The sequence below is a fragment of a genome, unplaced genomic scaffold, assembly GCF_019419815.1.
Source record: "Pyrus x bretschneideri cultivar Hongxiangsu unplaced genomic scaffold, Pyrus_bretschneideri_v1 Contig19, whole genome shotgun sequence".
NCBI classification, from domain to species: domain Eukaryota; kingdom Viridiplantae; phylum Streptophyta; class Magnoliopsida; order Rosales; family Rosaceae; genus Pyrus; species Pyrus x bretschneideri.
Genome location: NW_025999490.1, coordinates 836,600 through 854,638, shown reverse-complemented (window position 1 = coordinate 854,638; position 18,039 = coordinate 836,600). Strand labels below are relative to the sequence as shown.

Genomic DNA, 18,039 nt, shown 5'->3' with positions numbered 1-18,039 from the left:
CGATTTCATTGAACTTGTTTAATTGTGTGGGTCAACATATTCAACAACATGAAGGCATTGGAAGAAAAATGCATCCACGTGTTATAACTCAAAAGTCTCATCATAAACATTATGAGCTCATTTGGGAGTTCTAAAATGATTGAAATTATTTTTACAGAAATTTTTTTGACTTACAAAATCACTTGACGTGCTTTTTGAATGAAGTATTAGTTATGTATTGCAGAAAGCACTCAAAGTGTGTTTTCAAGATTTCTTTGCATTTTTAATTTTACTAAGGATACCAAAAAAAAATTTTCACCAAAAATACTTTTAGCTATTTTAAAAGCACTTCCAAATACAGACCTTCCCTAGGTCCCGACTCACAAATGGTCTCCCTCCTCATGCTTTTTCTTTGGGTTATTACCTTAATAAACAAGTTTCTTACGGTATGAGGAAAATATTCTCACCATTCATAATGTAATGCAAAATAAGTTGTCAAAACTTGTAGTTGCATACAAATTATATCCATACTCGATATATACATGGTACGTTGGAAAATTCCAACTTGAAATATCTGTATTGATGACTTATCTTAAGAAAATTGATCAAGCCATAATATACGACATGCGACTACTCTTAATCGTTGAATTTGAACATTTTTTTCTTGGTACATGGAAAACTGCCGTTTTATACAACAAGCGATATAATGATATTTCATTAAATTCCACAAATAATTACAGAGATTGCCAATTAAGTACAGAAACTCTAATAACCAAAAAATTAATTTGGAGTAGACTTGTGCAATGAAACAAACTGCAGCCCCATATGGCTACCAAACACTGCCCTACCCTACCCTACACTACTGTAGCCACCTAAATGTGAGAGATACGGAGAGATGATGTTCTAGGGTAGTGCGTTGTGGGTTTAACTGGATGGGTGAATTGAGATTAATTAGTTTGTTCTTTAGCTTAGGTTAATTAAGCCCCTTAGGTTTGTTCGTCAACAGATGGATTCTTCATTAAAAAAGTAAGTGCCCAAATAGGTTAGCGTGCAATTAGTTATATGTCAATTAACCTTCCAGTTATATCTCTTTTACCCTTCCTCTCCCTTTATGCACTGTATTTTTGCACCACAAGCAGAAGGAAATATGATGTACAATTACGGTCTTACAGTCTCTACAAATAAACAATATCATCATGTGTAAAACTTATCGTACTTTTACATCTCTTAGCTTACTATACATACGAGTAAGCGAACATTACATATGAAACCTTCGTAAGTAATATTCGTAGTATAGAAATTACATTGATCCTTTACAAACACATGGAGGAGCTATAGGTAAGTAGTTAGTCGAATGTAATACGTACCAGGTACGTACATATACATTGAAAGTTGAATGCATGTTTGGAGTAGTTCTAGTGCATATAGGTGTAGCTAGTGTGCAGGGAGGCGACCCTGCGGACAACCTTTACCATCATAGCAAACGCATTTGAAAAGTACACAGGCTCCAGCAGTCGCACCTTCTTTTGTGCATGCCTTGTTGCAGTTTGGACTCCACAAGCATGAACCTTGCCATGTGCTACTATACGACCAATCACGGCATCCTACAAGGCCGCTATCTGCATTGTGCAAGAAACATATATACTCATATTTGAAGATCGAAATAACAGAAAAAGGAATAATGGAGAGAAATTAAGGTTCAGTGGAGTTTACTAGAGATTTTTCTATGTACTTGAAACATTATCTTGTGGTGTTATTATTTCACTCAAATTATAACACGTGTATTTGTTTATTTGTTAATGCACTATGGAAGTAAGACATATCAACTATGTCTTCCATCTATATTATAAAACGTGAAATCTTATATTATGTGACAACTACTCCCGATACACATAGAAACACCTTCTTTCTTACCTGCAACTGCAAAGACGATGAACATAACAAAAAGCACAGAAAGGCAGATTGACTTTGAAGTTTTAGCCATCTTCTTCCTCAGGTTTTCGATAATAATTAAAATTACAATTGGATGGCACAACTTGTTCGAGTTTTAGGGTGCTGTATATATGCTTTTCTTGCGAGGGGGGAATAAGTTAGGGCTTCTGTTATAAAGTTGGGGTTTCAAACTTTCAATTGAGGTCCACTCATTTCACCGCGTGGCCATGTAAGCAAGCCTGTACCACATTTAGGTATAAACAACATGTACAGTTGGATAGAAACAACAACTGCACCAGAAACATTGCTAAAATGCACAGCTTCTCATATAATCATGCTTGTGTTAACCTAATCTGTGTAGATCTCATGGTTAGTTAATTTAGAGTTTTGTGGGTTTAAAGTCGCCGGACTATCAAGCAAGTGAGTTCGTTGGGTTATGTATGTACCTAGGTATAGCTACATTTCAGTTGTCTTCTTAAACCTCGATGTCTAAAATATTAAATGACCGACAAATGAAACTGTAAAAAGAAGATTTCACAAAAAAAGTAAGCTTGCCAGCACTGGAACTCTCTAATTTGTGAATGGATCCAGATATCATCTTCGAACTTTCTATATGAATGGACCCAGATGGAAAAGGATTGAGAAGGCTGCATCATGGGTGAAGTCGAGACGTGCTATGGATCGACGTGTGTGTTGGGGGATTGGACCGCACCAGACCGAGACATCATATCTGTGCTTTTGGTTTTTTTTGCCCGATTTCTCCAAGGCATACCACATCTTCTTAACTTAATCAAAGTTGTTTGTGTTAATTTTTCCTTTTAATTAACAAGAAAAAAGATAAATTAGAGTAGTATATATATTGTTCTGTGGGACTTTAACACTAACTACAAAATCACATAGCCATAAATAGGTGAATTTTACATCAACATGCTGCATGATCTTACAAGTGATAAGATCATGTAAACTTTCTGTACTATGACATTTTTGTAGAAATGAGAATAATAGTATTAGGAAGGAGGATCGAACTATGATCTCGTGTACATGATTAATTGCATTTAACGTGAAGCACAAAAAATAAAAAATTGATGTGGAAATTTAGAAACTAAATTTTGATGAAGCCGTTTACGGGTTTACGTTTTATTTCCATGATATGAGAGTGCAAGTGCAGTTATTTTATTTGACTATTCCAAATGGTCTAGCTTTTATAGCTAGCAAGAACATAGAGGACCAAATCCCACGTTCACGGCCAGCGGTGGGGCTTACTGCATGACTGAAGCATCCTCCTTTACATTCAATTCAAGTTCTTACAATCGATGAAGGGAAAAACAAACGAATCACGAGAAAGTGGAAGAGATGGAAAGAACCAGCACATTGTTGAAGGCAGCGGTTGAGGAAGTGTGGTGATCAATAAAGGGTGGTGCTATCCGCACACCTCTATTTACCTCCACACACTGATTTTTATTTTCAATTGCCGGATCAAATAAACAAAAGGAAATTAAAGAACATAAATTAACCGGGAGTAACATCATAAATGAAGCCAATCTTCTTTAAAAAGTAAAAAAGTGTGTGTTGTACCGTATATTGGGCCTCATGACCTAGCCTAAGATGTATGTAGGAGGTGAAGGAAACCCTTATTATTCTATAAAAGGGATCTTTCACCCTCACTTTAAGGGAGAGCAAAGGAGAGCAAAGAGAGCAAACCCTAGCTTTTATAGTCTCCATGTACATTGTAACCTTCAATTTACACAGTGAAACCGAATCGACACCAGTGTGGACGTAACCCTAACTTGGGGTGAACCACGATATATCTTCGTGTTCTTGTGTGTTTGTGTGATTTATGGTTGGATTTACATTGATCCAAGATCAACCCGATTTTGTACATCAACAGCATGTATGGATATATAGCACCACCCTAAAAATGGTAGCTAAACATAAATAAATTCATCTTAATTTGTCATGTGCGTTTTAGTGTTATAGTACTACTCTAGTTAAAGGTTAGAGGAGTGTTACGCAAACATATTTTTTATATAGTTCAATGAAATATATGTTATATATATACTTGAATGTAGTAACTTGAACTAATAACTTTTGTTTTTTTTTTTATAATTCTTGAGATATATATAACTTGATCAACCTCCCAAATAATATTTTTCTTTGGAGACATGATTCGTGTATTTGATGAAATGTTTCAAAGAAAAATTCCTAAATTCCAATAAAATAGTACAATACTTACTATCCATTCATACCATTATTTATTGTTAATATATTATTTTATTTTAATCAAACTATTTAGAGCATCTCATGTGCCTTTGTGATAATCTGTTCTTAATTTTACGAATTTATAAATTCTAAAAGAGTGAATTGACAAAAATGTCTCTAGTGGCGAGATTATTGACTTTTGTTGACCGTCATTACGTGACGCGTATGAGCTATTAATTTATCGTACTCTCGAAGTACTCGACGATACGAATACGAATACGTCGGCACAAATGAAATTGAATTTAGAGCTACGATAGAGATTTTACCAACTTACAAACGCGAATGGCAATTTGGTAATTTTCTGTTTAGAGATATTTTGTGGCTTGTTTTGTGAGCCACGTGGGGCCCACACCCCACTCTTTCCTTCTCTTCCGTGTGTCCCAATCCCAAGAAATCTCATTTTTTTTCTCTCAATTCTCCACTCATTTGCTGCCACTTCATCTCTCATTCCCTCATTTCACTCTCTCTCATCTCTTAGCTCCGTCTCATCTCTCTCTTTCTACAAGTGTAGAAAGCCCACGCCATACCATACCAACCTCGCTAGAACGACAAGCATCGACCCACCACCACCTGCCACTCCGATGGTGGCCACTACATCGGGCGTCAAAAATCCAGATCACCACCTCACCCTGTTCCCTGCACTCTCAAACTCTCTCACACTATGAAAACCAGTGCACCCGTGCACTGCACCACCATCACCCACCGTCTTCTCCGGCGAGCTCCACAAGAGATATGGAACCGCACCAGACCACCAAGTCGTATCCCTCCCTGTCCCTCTCGTCCTCCTATGCTCTTGGTGTTTCGCGCACGCGAACTCTCTCTCTCTACTCTCTGTGCACAGAAGCACTGTGCAACCACAGTAAGTCTCGAAATCCTTTTGATTTTTTCCTTTTAAACATGATATGGTACTGTTTTTAACCTTTGTATGTGATTTGGGGAAAGGTTAGTACGGATTGGGCGAGGGGGAGGATTTTCCAGTTTTCTGGGAAATGAAAACCGTGGCCATCGGACCATTTTCAAACCAAATTTCTGGCCAACACGGACCACAACTGGACTTCCAATAAGTATAAATTGATTCCCTACACTTCTAGCTTCACTTGGGTTTTTGTATCACCGATTTTGGTTAAGATTTGAGTTCGTTTAGAGTTCTGGAAGTCAGCCTTGCAATCTGCAAAAACTGCATATTTCGTGAAAAAAGCGCTTGGGCAGCCACCTTCTGACAGCGCGTGGAGGAACCCGAGGCCCTTCTTTAAGTTTATCGACGTGCCACATCTGAATCCGTCATCCGTTTTTTGAAATTCGACTGTTTTCAAATAGTTCTTTTTTAGCCGTACTTTGTACGAAACGAGGAATTGCGTTAGTACATTATATTTATGTAAATGATTTTATTTCTAGGTGAAACACATCGCAAGGATCTTCGATGCCCGCAAGGTGGGTTCGACTCAATGACATGATTTGTGAGTGGGTCTTTTCTTTGATATATGCATATATTGTTTAGTTTCAACACATACACACACACACACACACATCTAATAATGAATTTTCTATATGACTGCCGTAATTAAATTAACGTTTATAGGAAATGACGTAACAATGAGAATTAGGAAATCACTATAAATCTTACGGGATGCCTTAATTAAAAAAAGGGCTATGAATAATGACTAGAATTATCAAATCACTGTGGCATGACTATATTTATGTTATTTGCTCATCGTTTGCTACACCGGTGTTAGTACTCGCCAAGGCTAGGGCTAGTCTTTCGCATGTATGTTCACATCGCACCATACACTCACTTTGGATCCATTGTAGGTGCTAGTCATGTCCTAGATTGCCATAAACAATTAAGACTCATATGTGATGGACATAGCTCCAGTCTTCACATGATTGTAGTACTAGAACATAAGTCATGATTACACCCAGTCGTGTTCATGTCAAAATATCTCTACTTGAACTCGTGTGTCAACATATGTTGATGAGCACTCAATATGATAGGTTCATTTATGCGAGAATATGTGATTATGGATGTCATATGTTTATTTACGAAAGTTTGTGACGTATTGGTATTGCATTCTTAAGATACTGCTGACTCTTGTAAGTATTTTCATACTATACGTAGTATGTATATTTTGGAAATTATACTTATTTTACGGCCATGGGTTATTATGTTTTCGAAAAGGTTTTTACAAATCTTTATTTTCAGGCCCACTCACCCTTATTTTTCGCTCTTCCAAGTTTTAGCGGCTAAGCTTTCGTGTCGACGAGGATTTCTGGCAAACTGTTGTTGTTGGGATACTACCGACAGTATAATTCATCTTTTGCCTTTACTATGCTCTAACATCACGTGTGAAATGAGTTCATTCCCGCTCACAATTGTACTCTTATATTTAGGCATTTGTAGGTTTAAATTTATTCACATTTTGCCACATCACTATACTTCATGGCTTCGTCACCCTTCAGGTGTTGGCCAGCACAGCTCGATTCAGAGTCTAGGTGAACATTTCGAGTCAGAGTGTGTCAGCCTTGCTAAAATATTTTTATTTTATTATTATACTTTGTTAAAATTATTTAATTTTAATGGTGTTTGTTAGATATTTTTACCACCTGAAAAAGTAGGGATAAAAACACTTAAAAATACTTGCAAGAGTACAAGGTTGTCGTAGTATAGCAGCTCAAGCAATGTTGTTTTCCACAGGGATTGAATGAATAATTTATGTAAATACCAAATCTTAATTAACTATTTGAAAACGAAGTTTAGAAAATGTAGATTTTATGACCTAAAATATTAAAAACGAATTTAACTAAAAAAACAATTAAATAAATTGCGAAAGTAAAGAAAATAGTTTAGAAAATAAATTTGAGCCCTAGGGTTCCGCCGTCACTTTAACATTCCTATGTAGTTTTTTCAATTACTTATGAATTACACATGCATACTTTGAAGGTTAGGTTTTCCTAAAGTATGCTCTACTTGGAACCTCTAACACAGAACGTATATCTAACATGCAACTCGTCCGTGGCGTCTAGATCGAATGTGAACATGCAAGACTCGTTAAGTTTTATGAAAACTTTTTGAAAAACCACATAACTCTTAAGACGTGTTGTCCATCCTAAGAAGTTACACATATTAACCACAAGAAGCCAGCGCCAATTCCAGAGACAGCCCTCCGCCAAAATTGCATCAAATTACTTTTTTAAATACCCTAATGGTGGCCAATCATTAAGACAAATAGATAATTTAAAGCATAATGATTAAATATATGGTACAATATGGACTCATCAATGTTTATACAAGCGTGAATTTTCATGCACATAAAATATACATTGACTTTTCTTGCCAATCCAAACATATGCGTATATTGATTAGAAAGGCTAAAATTGTAGAGTTGATACAAATGAACTTATTAATAAAAATACTTGGAGCATATTTTTTTAATAAAGGATATTATTTATAATAAGAGGGAATTTGATCCAACAATGAACCAGTAATAATGTAGTTCAAATTTACTTTTGACGATAATCGAATTTAAAATAAAAGATGTATTTTTTTTTAATATGAGCAACATTGTAAAAAGAGATTCAAACAAAAAGAACCTTTGGTGCAAAAAAAAAAATAAAATAAAATAAAAAATCTTAACCACCGAATCTCTCCGTGAACATCTTTTTTATTCAAAATTGTGGCAATTCTTTTCCCGTTAATTAAGTTAGGCTTTTTTCAGTCTTGTCATGATTAACCTATGCCAATTGGTTTTTTTTTTTATTGTATTTAATCATGATCTTCATCCTTGTTACTCCAGAGCCCATTAGTAATTTCACAAACAGACGACAGCCAACTAGATCACCGACGGCTGCTAGAGATTTGGAAAACATCCACACCCACCCAACCTTTCCCCCCGGCGATTTATTTGAACTTGTGCATCCACATGTTATAAATCACTAGTTTCATCATAAATATTAAGCTCATTTAAAAGTGTTTTTAAAATGATTGCAGAGAAAAATATTTTTAGGTTTCAAAAGTACTTGAAACGTTTTCTTCATGAAGCATTAGTTCTATGTTTTCTGTATCAGACACTTCAAGTATTTTTTTCAAGATTCACTTACATTTTTACTAATTAAAATACCAAAAACATTTTCACTAAAATTACTTTCAACCATTTTAAAAATATTTCCAAATATTAACCTTCTCCAATCCCAACTCACAAAAGGTCTCCCCCCGTACTATTTCTTGGGTTCTTACTTAGTAAACAAAAAGTACATTTATAAAATGGTAGAGTTGATGATTTATTTTATACGCCCTAAAGTTTTTTATGGTAGGAGGAAAATATTCTCACTATTTATAATGTAATACAAAATAAGTTTTCAAAACTTGTAGTTACATACAATTTATGTGGACATACAATAAACTCGACACTTGGTACGTTAGAAAATTTAAACTTGAAATATCTGAACTAATGACTTATCTTAAGAAAATTGATCATGCTATAATATACCACATGCAATTCCTCTAAATCGTTGAATTATGATTTTTTTTTCCTCATGCACTCTTAATCATTGAATTTGGACTTTTTTTTCCTTGGTATTAGAAAGGGATTCCATATAGAAACACCACCCCCCCCCCCTCTTTTTTTTTTTTTACAATAAGCGATAGAATGGTATTTCGTTGAACTTCACAAACAATTAAAAATGTTATCAATCGGGTACATAAACTCCAGTGACTAAGAAATTGATTTGAATTAAATTTACACAATAAAACAAACTAAAGTAACTCCTATATGGCTACCACAAGCACTGCTCTACTCTATCCTACACTTCTGTAGCCATCTAAGTGTGTGAGACAACGAGAGAAGATCGTTCTAGGGTAGAATGTTGTGGGTTTAAGTGGGTGGGTAAATTGAGATTAATTACTTTGTTCTTTAGCTAAGGTTAATTATGCCCCTTAGGTTTGTTCGTCAACAGAGAAGATTTTTCATTAAAAAAGTTGTGCACAAATAGGTTAGAGTGCAATTATATGTCAATCAACCTTCCAGTTATATATCTCTCTTACCCTTTTCTTCCCTCTGTGCGTCCTATTTTTGCACCACAAGTAGAAGGAAATATGATGTACAATTACAGCCTCTACAAATAAACAACATCATCATGCGTAATACTTATCGTACTTTTACATCACTTAGCTTACTATATGTACGAGTAAGCGAACATTACGTATGAAACCTTCGTAAGTAATATACATAGTACAGAAACTGCATCGACCATTTACACACAGATGGAGCTATAGGTATGTAGTCGATTGCAATACGTGTCAAGTACATACATATACATTGAAAGTTGAACGCAGTTTTGGAGTATTTCTAGTGCATGTAGGTGTCGCTAGTGTGCAGGGAGGTGGCCCTGCGGACAACCTTTACCATCGTAGCAAACACATTTGAAAAGTACGCAGGCTCCAGCAGTCGCACCTTCTTTTGTGCATGCCTTGTTGCAGTTTGGACTCCACAAGCATGCACCCTGCCATGTGCTACTATACGACCACTCACGGCATCCTACAAACCCGCTATCTGCGTTGTGCAAGAAACATATATAGTCATATTTGAAGATCAAAATAAAAGAAAAAGGAAAAAAAAAAGAGAAAAAGGGTCAATGGAGTTTACTAGAGATTTTTCTGTGCACTTGAAACACTATCACATAATATTACCATTTTACTCAAATTATAACACGTGTATTTGTTTTCTTGTTAATGCACTATAGAAGTAAGACATATATATCAACTATGTCTTCCATCTGTATTATAGCACGTGGAATATTACATTACATGACAACTGTTTCCGATACATGTAGAAACTCCTTCTTTCTTACCTGCAACTACAAAGACGATGAACATAACAAAAAGTACAGAAAGACAGATTGACTTTGAAGTCTTAGCCATCTTCTTCCTCAGTTTTTCAGTAATTAATAAGTAAAATTGAAATTGGATGGCACAACTTGTTCGAGTTTTAGGGTGCTGTATATATGCTTTTCTTGCGAGTGGGGAATAAGTTAGGGCTTCTGTTATAAAGTTAGGGTTTCAATTGAGGTCCACTCATTTCTCCGTGTGGCAGGTAAGCAAACCTTTACCCATTTAGGTATAAACAACATGTACAGTTGGATTGGAACAACAACTACAACAGAAACAATGCTAAAATACACATCTTCTCATATAATCATGCCTATGTTAAGTTCTCTTTAGATGGTTCGTTAATTCAGAGTGTTAGGGGTTGGAAACTCTGGACTTTCAAGTAGGTAAGTTCGTTGGGTCGTGTATGTACCTGAGGTATGTATAGCTATATTTCAGTTCTCTTCTTCTTTTTTTTTTTTTTTCTTTTTTTTGAACAAATGATAGTGGCGCTTTGTCTCACAATGGGCTAGCATTAATGTAGTTCGAATTTGCATTGGCGAAAATCAAACTTAATACTTCTCACTTATAAGTGAAAATGAATACCACAAAACCGTAGTACTAAGTGACATTTTAGTTCTCTTCTTAAACTTTGATGCCTAAAAAATTGTCCTCTAAAGAAAATTTCAAAAACGACACCCAAATATGGAAGCATAATATCACAACGTTCATCAGAGTACTAGCCAAATTTCCCAAATATATAATTTATTTTGGCAAAAGCTGGTCCAATCCAACTTTTCTCAAAATGGATGTTGGAGCTATCAGATTTGGACAAAAATCACATATTTTACAAATTAAAAAAAAAAATAAAAAAAAAAAAAAAAAAAGCAGCTTGGGGCCCAAGAACTTTGACAGGATGCCAGAATCTAACCTTACAACTTCTACTGCTACCAAACTGGACTTATCAAGTGACAATTGGACGTGAATGAAGAAAGAAATGATGAAAAAGAAAAAGTAAAAAAAGCTTTATTAGGGTTTCCAAGGGTTTCTGATGCGATTTGACTATATGCCCCTCTTATGCGCCCAAACCTATATTCACTGTCTTCTTTCTCCCATAAACCCTAACTTTTATTCTCTTACAAAATGGCAATCCATTATACTACTTGATTGGTAGGCGTCACTAAAGTTCGTATTCATCTTCTTTTGGCATCGTGACAAGGTTATAAACTGTATTGTTATTACCGGATGGAGATAAATATTTTACTCATTTGGATATTGCTATAAAAATCATTTATTTAAACAATATTTTGTAATACATATGGCAAGATAGTTGATGATTAAATTATTACTTAAATGTTGATTAACGTGTTTATTTTTTAATAGTGACATATCACATAATTTGTAAATTTGGCCTAAAAAATTAGTCTATCTAACGTTACTCTACCTCTTTATATTAATTCTTTCTAGTAGTTAGAAAGCTTGCATGTTGGCTTAATTATGTCCCTTATTTTCAGTCAAGATTTAAACTTTGTAGTTATGTATTGCCTTTCCTATCATCATCCTCTCCCGTTTCCCTCCCCCTTCCTGTACCCTCTAAATTTCAAGAGCTGCATGTGGTCATGTCTTCCATGGCACTTTGCAAACATCGATATTTGGGCTGTGTGGGATTGATGACCCAGATCACCTTCGAACTCTCTTTTGTGAATGGACACAGGTCGAGAATGATTGAGAAGGCAAGATGTGTATGTTGGGGGACCATTGGACCGCACCAGACTCAGACATCAACTGTGCTTTTCGTTCTTTTCGTTCTTTCGTTCGATTTCTCCAAGGTACCACATCTTCTTAATCAAAGTTGTTCATGTTAATTTTCCCTTTAACAAGAAAAATGAGAAATTAGAGTAGTATATTATTCTGTGGGACTAAAACTAACTCTAAAATCACAGTCATAAATTTCCTCAAAGTACTAATATAAATTTGATCCTGTTGAACCCAGGTTGAGTACGCAGGATTCACATTGGTGGAGCCAGAAACATGCTTTGGGGGACACAGCAGTGTGCCATCGACATAACCCATCAGATCCCTACTTTTCAGAATAGGAAGCATTTGAGCCAACCACAGTGGGTAGTTGGTTCTATCAAGTTTGATGTTCACGACAGTGGAGAAGGGCTGGAAGGTGTAGTTTTGGGGGTTGGGGTTAATTGAGGGGACATTATTTTCAGCCATGGAAGCGTTGATGGAAAAGATGACAGGCGAGGATCTTGTCATTAGACAAAAAAAGCTCTAGAAACCATGTAAACTTAAGAACTCAGGTTTTTTCAAGATGATTGCATACCCATTTAACTATGGGATACTTGTATTTATACTTGCTTCATGATTACATCAGAGGGTTTGAAAGCCCTATTTACAAGGAGATTCGAAATTCAAATAATACAAATCAGAAAAGCAACAGTTTACACATGGTTGAAAATTACATCCTATAAACAAGGAAGCCTAATCAGGTAGAACTCCAAACAGATAGAACCCCAAACAGAACTAAACTCCTCAAAGCACGGTGAGTGAAACTGCCTTTTGACTTCGTCTAACAATAAGATCATGTGATATTTTTGTACTATGACATTTTTGTAATAACGAGAATAATAAGATCAAGGAGAATCGAACTAGGATATTGTGCATGATTAATTGCATTTAACCTCTTCAGCTACAAATCTTTTGCGTTGAAATGGGGATGAAGCCGTTTACGCGTAGTTTTCGTTTTATTTGCATGAGATGGGGAGTGCAAGTGCAGTTATTTTATATGGCTATTTCAAATGATCTAGCTTAGCTAGCAAGAAAATTTAGGATCAAACCCCACGTTCATGGCCAACGGTGGGTTTCACGGGATAGAAATGAAGTACGATTACCTCTCACTGACTCGTACGTACTTGTTTTTAACTGCACGACTGAAGCATCCTGCTTTACATTCAATCCAAGTTTTTACAACCGATGAAGGGAAAAGCAAACAAATTACGAGAAACTAGAAGAGACAGAAGAACAAGTATATTGCCATCAAGAGTTGGTTGAGTTGACAAATACTGTTCTCTTCGCTAGACAAAGGCGTAGGTTTGAGTTCTGCTATCTGCAATCTCGCTTGATGGGTGATCTAGAAAAACACAAAAAAAAAAACCTAAAACCCTCTTTGTAAGTAGACTTGTGGTTTGTCCTGACCCTTCTATAGGGTAGCCTCCGGATGAGGAATTGTGGTGATAAAGAAACGGTAGCTATGGGAATATGTTTCTTGTTAATGATATTATTTTTATATCCCATGTGCCTTGCTAGAATATTTTTATTTTTATTATTTTCTAATATGCCTTTGTTAAAATTATTTATTAAAATGAATATATTAATAAAAATACTTGGAGCATACTTAAAGATCAAAGTTTTATTTTCTTAATATGAGCAATATTTGTAAAAAAAACTCAAACTTTTGAACATCTGGTGTAAAAGAGAATACTCTTAATCCGCTCAACTAGCTTTTGGGAGTGAACATCTTTTTTTTTTTTAAATTCTTGTCCCGCCCAGTTAGGCTTTATTCAGTCTTATCGTGATTATCCTATGCCAATTGGTTGTTTTTTTATTGTATCTAATCATGATCTTCATCCATGTTACTCTAGAGCCCCACTAAAAATTTCACAATAGACAACAGCTAACTAGTATCTCATCCATATGGAAACAAAATAAACAAGAGCAAATTGCCCCACAAAAACAAAAGATTTAATATACATATACGATCACCAACGACTTTGCTAGATATTTGGAAAACCCCCAACCGATTTCTTTGAAATTTGTTTAATTGTGTGGGTCATCATATTCAACAGCATGAAGGCGTTGGAAGAAAAATGCACCCACACGTTATAACTCACAAGTCCCATCCTAAAATATTATGAACTCGTTTGGAAGTGATTTTAAAATGACTGAAAATGATTTTAAATAAAATGTTAATGGATTCCAAAAACACTTAAAAATACTTTTTTCAAGATTTGATTTCATTTTTACTAAGGTTGGTACAAAAAATATTTTCATCAAAAACACTTTGAGTAATTTTAAAAACACTTTCAAACAAACCCCATAACATTCGGTCCTTCCCAAGGCCCCGACTCACAAATGGTCTCCCTCCCCATGCTTTTTTCTTGGGTTCTTACCTTAGTGAACAAAAAGTACATTTATAAGATGGTATAATTGATAATTTGTTTTATACGCCCTAAAGTTTTTTTTATTTTTTTTTATTTTTTATGGTAGTAGGAAAATATTCTCACCATTCATAATGTAATACAAAATAAGTTTTCAAAAGTTGTGGTCACATATAAATCACATGAACATCAAATAAACTCAATACTTCGTTGTTAGAAAATTCAAACCCGAAATATTTGAACTGATGACTTATCTTAAAAATTTGATTATGCAACAATGTACGACATGCAATTACTCTCAATTGTTGAATTTGGACTTTTTCCTCGTGCACTTACTCAGAGTTGTTGAATTTGAACTGTTTTCCTTGATATATGGAAAACCGCCTTTTTAAACCAGAAGTTATGGAATGGTATTTCATTGAACTTCAACAAATAATTACAAAGGTTATCAATCTGGTACATAAGTTTCAGTAATTAAAAAATTGATTTGAAGTAAATTTGCACAATAAAACAAATTATAGTAAACTTCTATACGGCTACCACAAACACTGTCCTATCCTATCATATAACACATTACTAGTACAAATTTGTAATAAAAACAATAAACACAACATGTCTACACCGATAATTACATAAATCATCGCACAAGTGCTAGGCCATATAAAGTCACCGCCGTTTAATTTGCAATGTATGCTACAAAACAAGACTACGTATGAGAGAAAGTGATGCTTTTTTACCTATTGTGCAATATTATGTGGCAGAGGAATAAGATTTTCATATGTTCGTCCGTTTTTGCCTTGCCTGATTAGACATTTATGGATCTCCACGTTACTCATCTCTGAGGTCCTTTTCACTTCCCTTTTGGTCTTTTTCTTGCCAATTGCCAACAACATCATGCAGTCACGCACAAGATTCTTGCCCTTTTTTTATCTCCATTATTTTATTTCCCTTCTTGATTTTTTTGTTATTGTTATTTTTTCCACCTTTACAAACTGATTATTTTATTTAATTAAAAATATGATATTCCTTGGTGTCGTGATGGTGATGGCTTGGCATGGGTTTTTTGGATTGCGGGAACTCAGGTTTTTTTTTTCTTTTTTTTTTTTTTTTTTTGGATTTCCTTGGCACATGTTCATCTTCTTCTTATGTGGTGTCTTCTGCTTTCTGGGTTGTCATCAGAAAATTCAGACTAGATTCAAGAAGTCATAATCCAATTGTGCTTTTGGAATTCTTTGTTGATGGGTTCTGAGTTTCAGGATTCAAATTCCAAATATGTGAGTTTTATGCAGTCTCTCTCTCTGTGCCTCTCTCCCAGTCTCTGTTTTTTTTTTTTTTTTTTTTTTTTTTTTATATCATCATCTGCAGGCTTTGGAATTTTGGATTATACGTTGTTTTATTTGCAGTGGGACAACTATATCACATGCTTGCCTTCTCGGAGTCTTCTACTTTCTGAATTTGGAATTTGGGTTCGTGGATGATTGCTTCTTTCAACAAATTCCGGATTAATTTTGTGAAAGTTGGGTAAGTTTTTTTTTCTCACAATTCGCATGCAATCCTTACAGAATTTGATTCTGGTCACTTTTTTCATTATATAATTTGTGTATATGTTTTTTGGGTTATGTAGATTACATCTTTGAATTCAACTGGTGCAACAACTCTGCATAAAAAGCCTTCGAATTTCATATGCTGGAATGATTGTCCTTGTGGTTTTGTGCCAATTGGCTCTGAATTGAAAAGGGTTCATGCTGAATTTTTTGTGTCAGATGAATTTATATGTTCTTGGGATGATTTGAAATTCTGGGATTTTCTCGATTTAATCTTAAATGGACGTGCCTCCTTACTGTAAGAATTTCAAAGTTCTCGGTTGCCATTTGAATTCGTTCGCATGCAAATGTGTTGTTTTAGCTGTGACTGCTCTGATTATTAGAGCTGTTCTGCTTCCTACATTCTCCATCTTTGATGGAACTGAACAGGACAACTTGGTATTCATCAGTAATCTCTCGTTGTCATTCGGTCAGAAATCTGGAATCCGAAAAGATAAGTTTTTGGAGGTTCCTCAAATCGTGTGGGGATTAAACAATCAGAAAATAGCGTTCGCAAGAGCTTGTCTGACCGCGAGGTTTTTGAACCGGACGCTTTTGATGCCTAGCTTGAGTGCTTCCCTGTTTTACAAGGAAGTTGAGCTATTGGAACCGATTCCCTTTGATAAGGTCTTCCAGTTCAAGAAGTTTAATTCGCTCTGTAATGGATTCGTTCAATTGGGTGAATTTACGGATGTTAGAAACCGAACAGCAGCGTTTGAGCTTCAGAAAGGAAGTGGAAGGAGGTGGACTCCCGACAGGGACATGGATCAGTTGAAACAACATAATGAGGGTCCATACAGTGAGCATGACGTGATTCGAATTGTTGGAAGGAATCCGTTTCTGTGGCACGATCATTGGCCTGTGAAGGACTATGCGAAAATCTTTGAGTGTTTGGTTTTGGTTGATGAAATAATGAACGAAGCGGATAAAGTTTTGTCAAGGATTAGAGAGATGGGAGCAGCACAAGTAAAAAGCCAGAGTGAGTCTGCACAAAATGGCATTAGCCCGGCAGAGAATTATCTCGTGCAGCCGGTGCCTTATGTGGCTGTACATATGCGGATAGAGATAGATTGGATGATTCATTGTAAGAAGCTGGAGCAAAGATCAAACATAACCCAAATTTGTAGTAGCAAGGAGGAGATCATGGAAAGAGTGGGCAACATTGTAGGCCTCAAAACGCCCGTCGTTGTTTATTTAGCTATAGCTGATAGTCTTCTTCATGATCCGTCTATTCTGAACGGCTGGAAGTCAGGCTTGATTCCTTTCGAGAAGAAGAAATTGGGAGTTGAAGGGAATTACAAGAAGTTCCCTTATCTCATTCAGTCTGCAATCGACTACGAAGTGTGCTTAAGGGCTGATGTCTTTGTGGGAAACAGTTTCTCCACATTTTCGAGTCTCATAGTTCTCGATCGAACGCAGAAGCTCATTAGAACGGGCGTCACAAGCTGTTGTGGTGTGGATGTAAGGTGGCCTTCTTATGCATACAACATATTAGGGGAATCAAACGGACCTCAAAGATGGATGACAAACATGTCTAGCTCAAGTCTTCAACCAATTAGCTATGGCTCCAACGACATCTCGTGTCAAGTTTGATGATCATTTTATCATCAACGGACATACTTCAAGGCTCCACCACTTTTCGTAATCTAAATCATTACGTCCCTCCAGCGTAAATTTGTTGGTATGGTTTTACAGTTTTTTTTTTCCCTTTCTGTAGAGAAAATTAATAGCTTAGAATGTTGAAGTAGCACTAAATTATGTACAGTTTGAACTGATGTGAACTTCAAATTTATGTCATAAATGTAGTTTTCATTCTATTGATTTTCTTCATCCTGAATCTTAATGAAATAGTTTGTGAACCCTTGATGTCCTTATTAGACGTTTTCACGGTGCATTTTTATTCAACGCCCTGTTTATTAACGTTGGATGAGTTTAAATTTTGAGATTTGTATCTATTCATTACATATATCTTAACGGTGACAAATAGGATGGTGAGTATCATCATCACTTAAGGGTGGTGAGCAAAAATATTTATTGTTTTTACCAATGTTAGTGAATTTCTTCTCTTTCATGAATTCTTGTACAATATACAAACACTAATAAACTTTTTTTTTGGGATAATTATTTAAGAAGAGCCGAATATTTTATTATGCTCGGGAATATATTATGCATCCTTAACTGAGAATTTAACAGTGAAAAACTTTGGTGTATTGAATACAGCGGAATATATTAGAAGTCTCGACCAAAACATAAAATAAGA

The 18,039-nt window shown here is 35.4% G+C and overlaps 1 protein-coding gene and 1 long non-coding RNA gene across 3 annotated transcripts; both read left to right on the top strand.

The window, feature by feature from the left end:
- The first annotated feature begins 4,609 nt into the window (after positions 1-4,609).
- LOC125476488 lies at positions 4,610-8,452 on the top strand. Its single transcript, XR_007257750.1, has 3 exons — positions 4,610-5,029; positions 5,566-5,627; positions 6,371-8,452. It is a non-coding gene; the product is annotated as an uncharacterized LOC125476488 (long non-coding RNA).
- Positions 8,453-15,129: 6,677 nt separating this feature from the next.
- Positions 15,130-17,649, top strand: LOC103948012 (O-fucosyltransferase 23-like). Of its 2 annotated transcripts, XM_048582588.1 has the most exons (4): positions 15,130-15,278; positions 15,376-15,470; positions 15,600-15,717; positions 15,821-17,649. In XM_048582588.1, exon 4 carries the CDS (start codon positions 16,020-16,022, stop codon positions 17,370-17,372), a length of 1,353 nt encoding a protein of 450 aa, XP_048438545.1. In that variant the 5' UTR covers positions 15,130-15,278; positions 15,376-15,470; positions 15,600-15,717; positions 15,821-16,019; the 3' UTR covers positions 17,373-17,649. The 2 variants fall into 2 exon arrangements, with proteins under 2 accessions (XP_048438545.1, XP_009357276.2); XM_009359001.3 differs by lacking the exon at positions 15,130-15,278 and having other exon boundaries at positions 15,285-15,470.
- Positions 17,650-18,039: the final 390 nt, after the last annotated feature.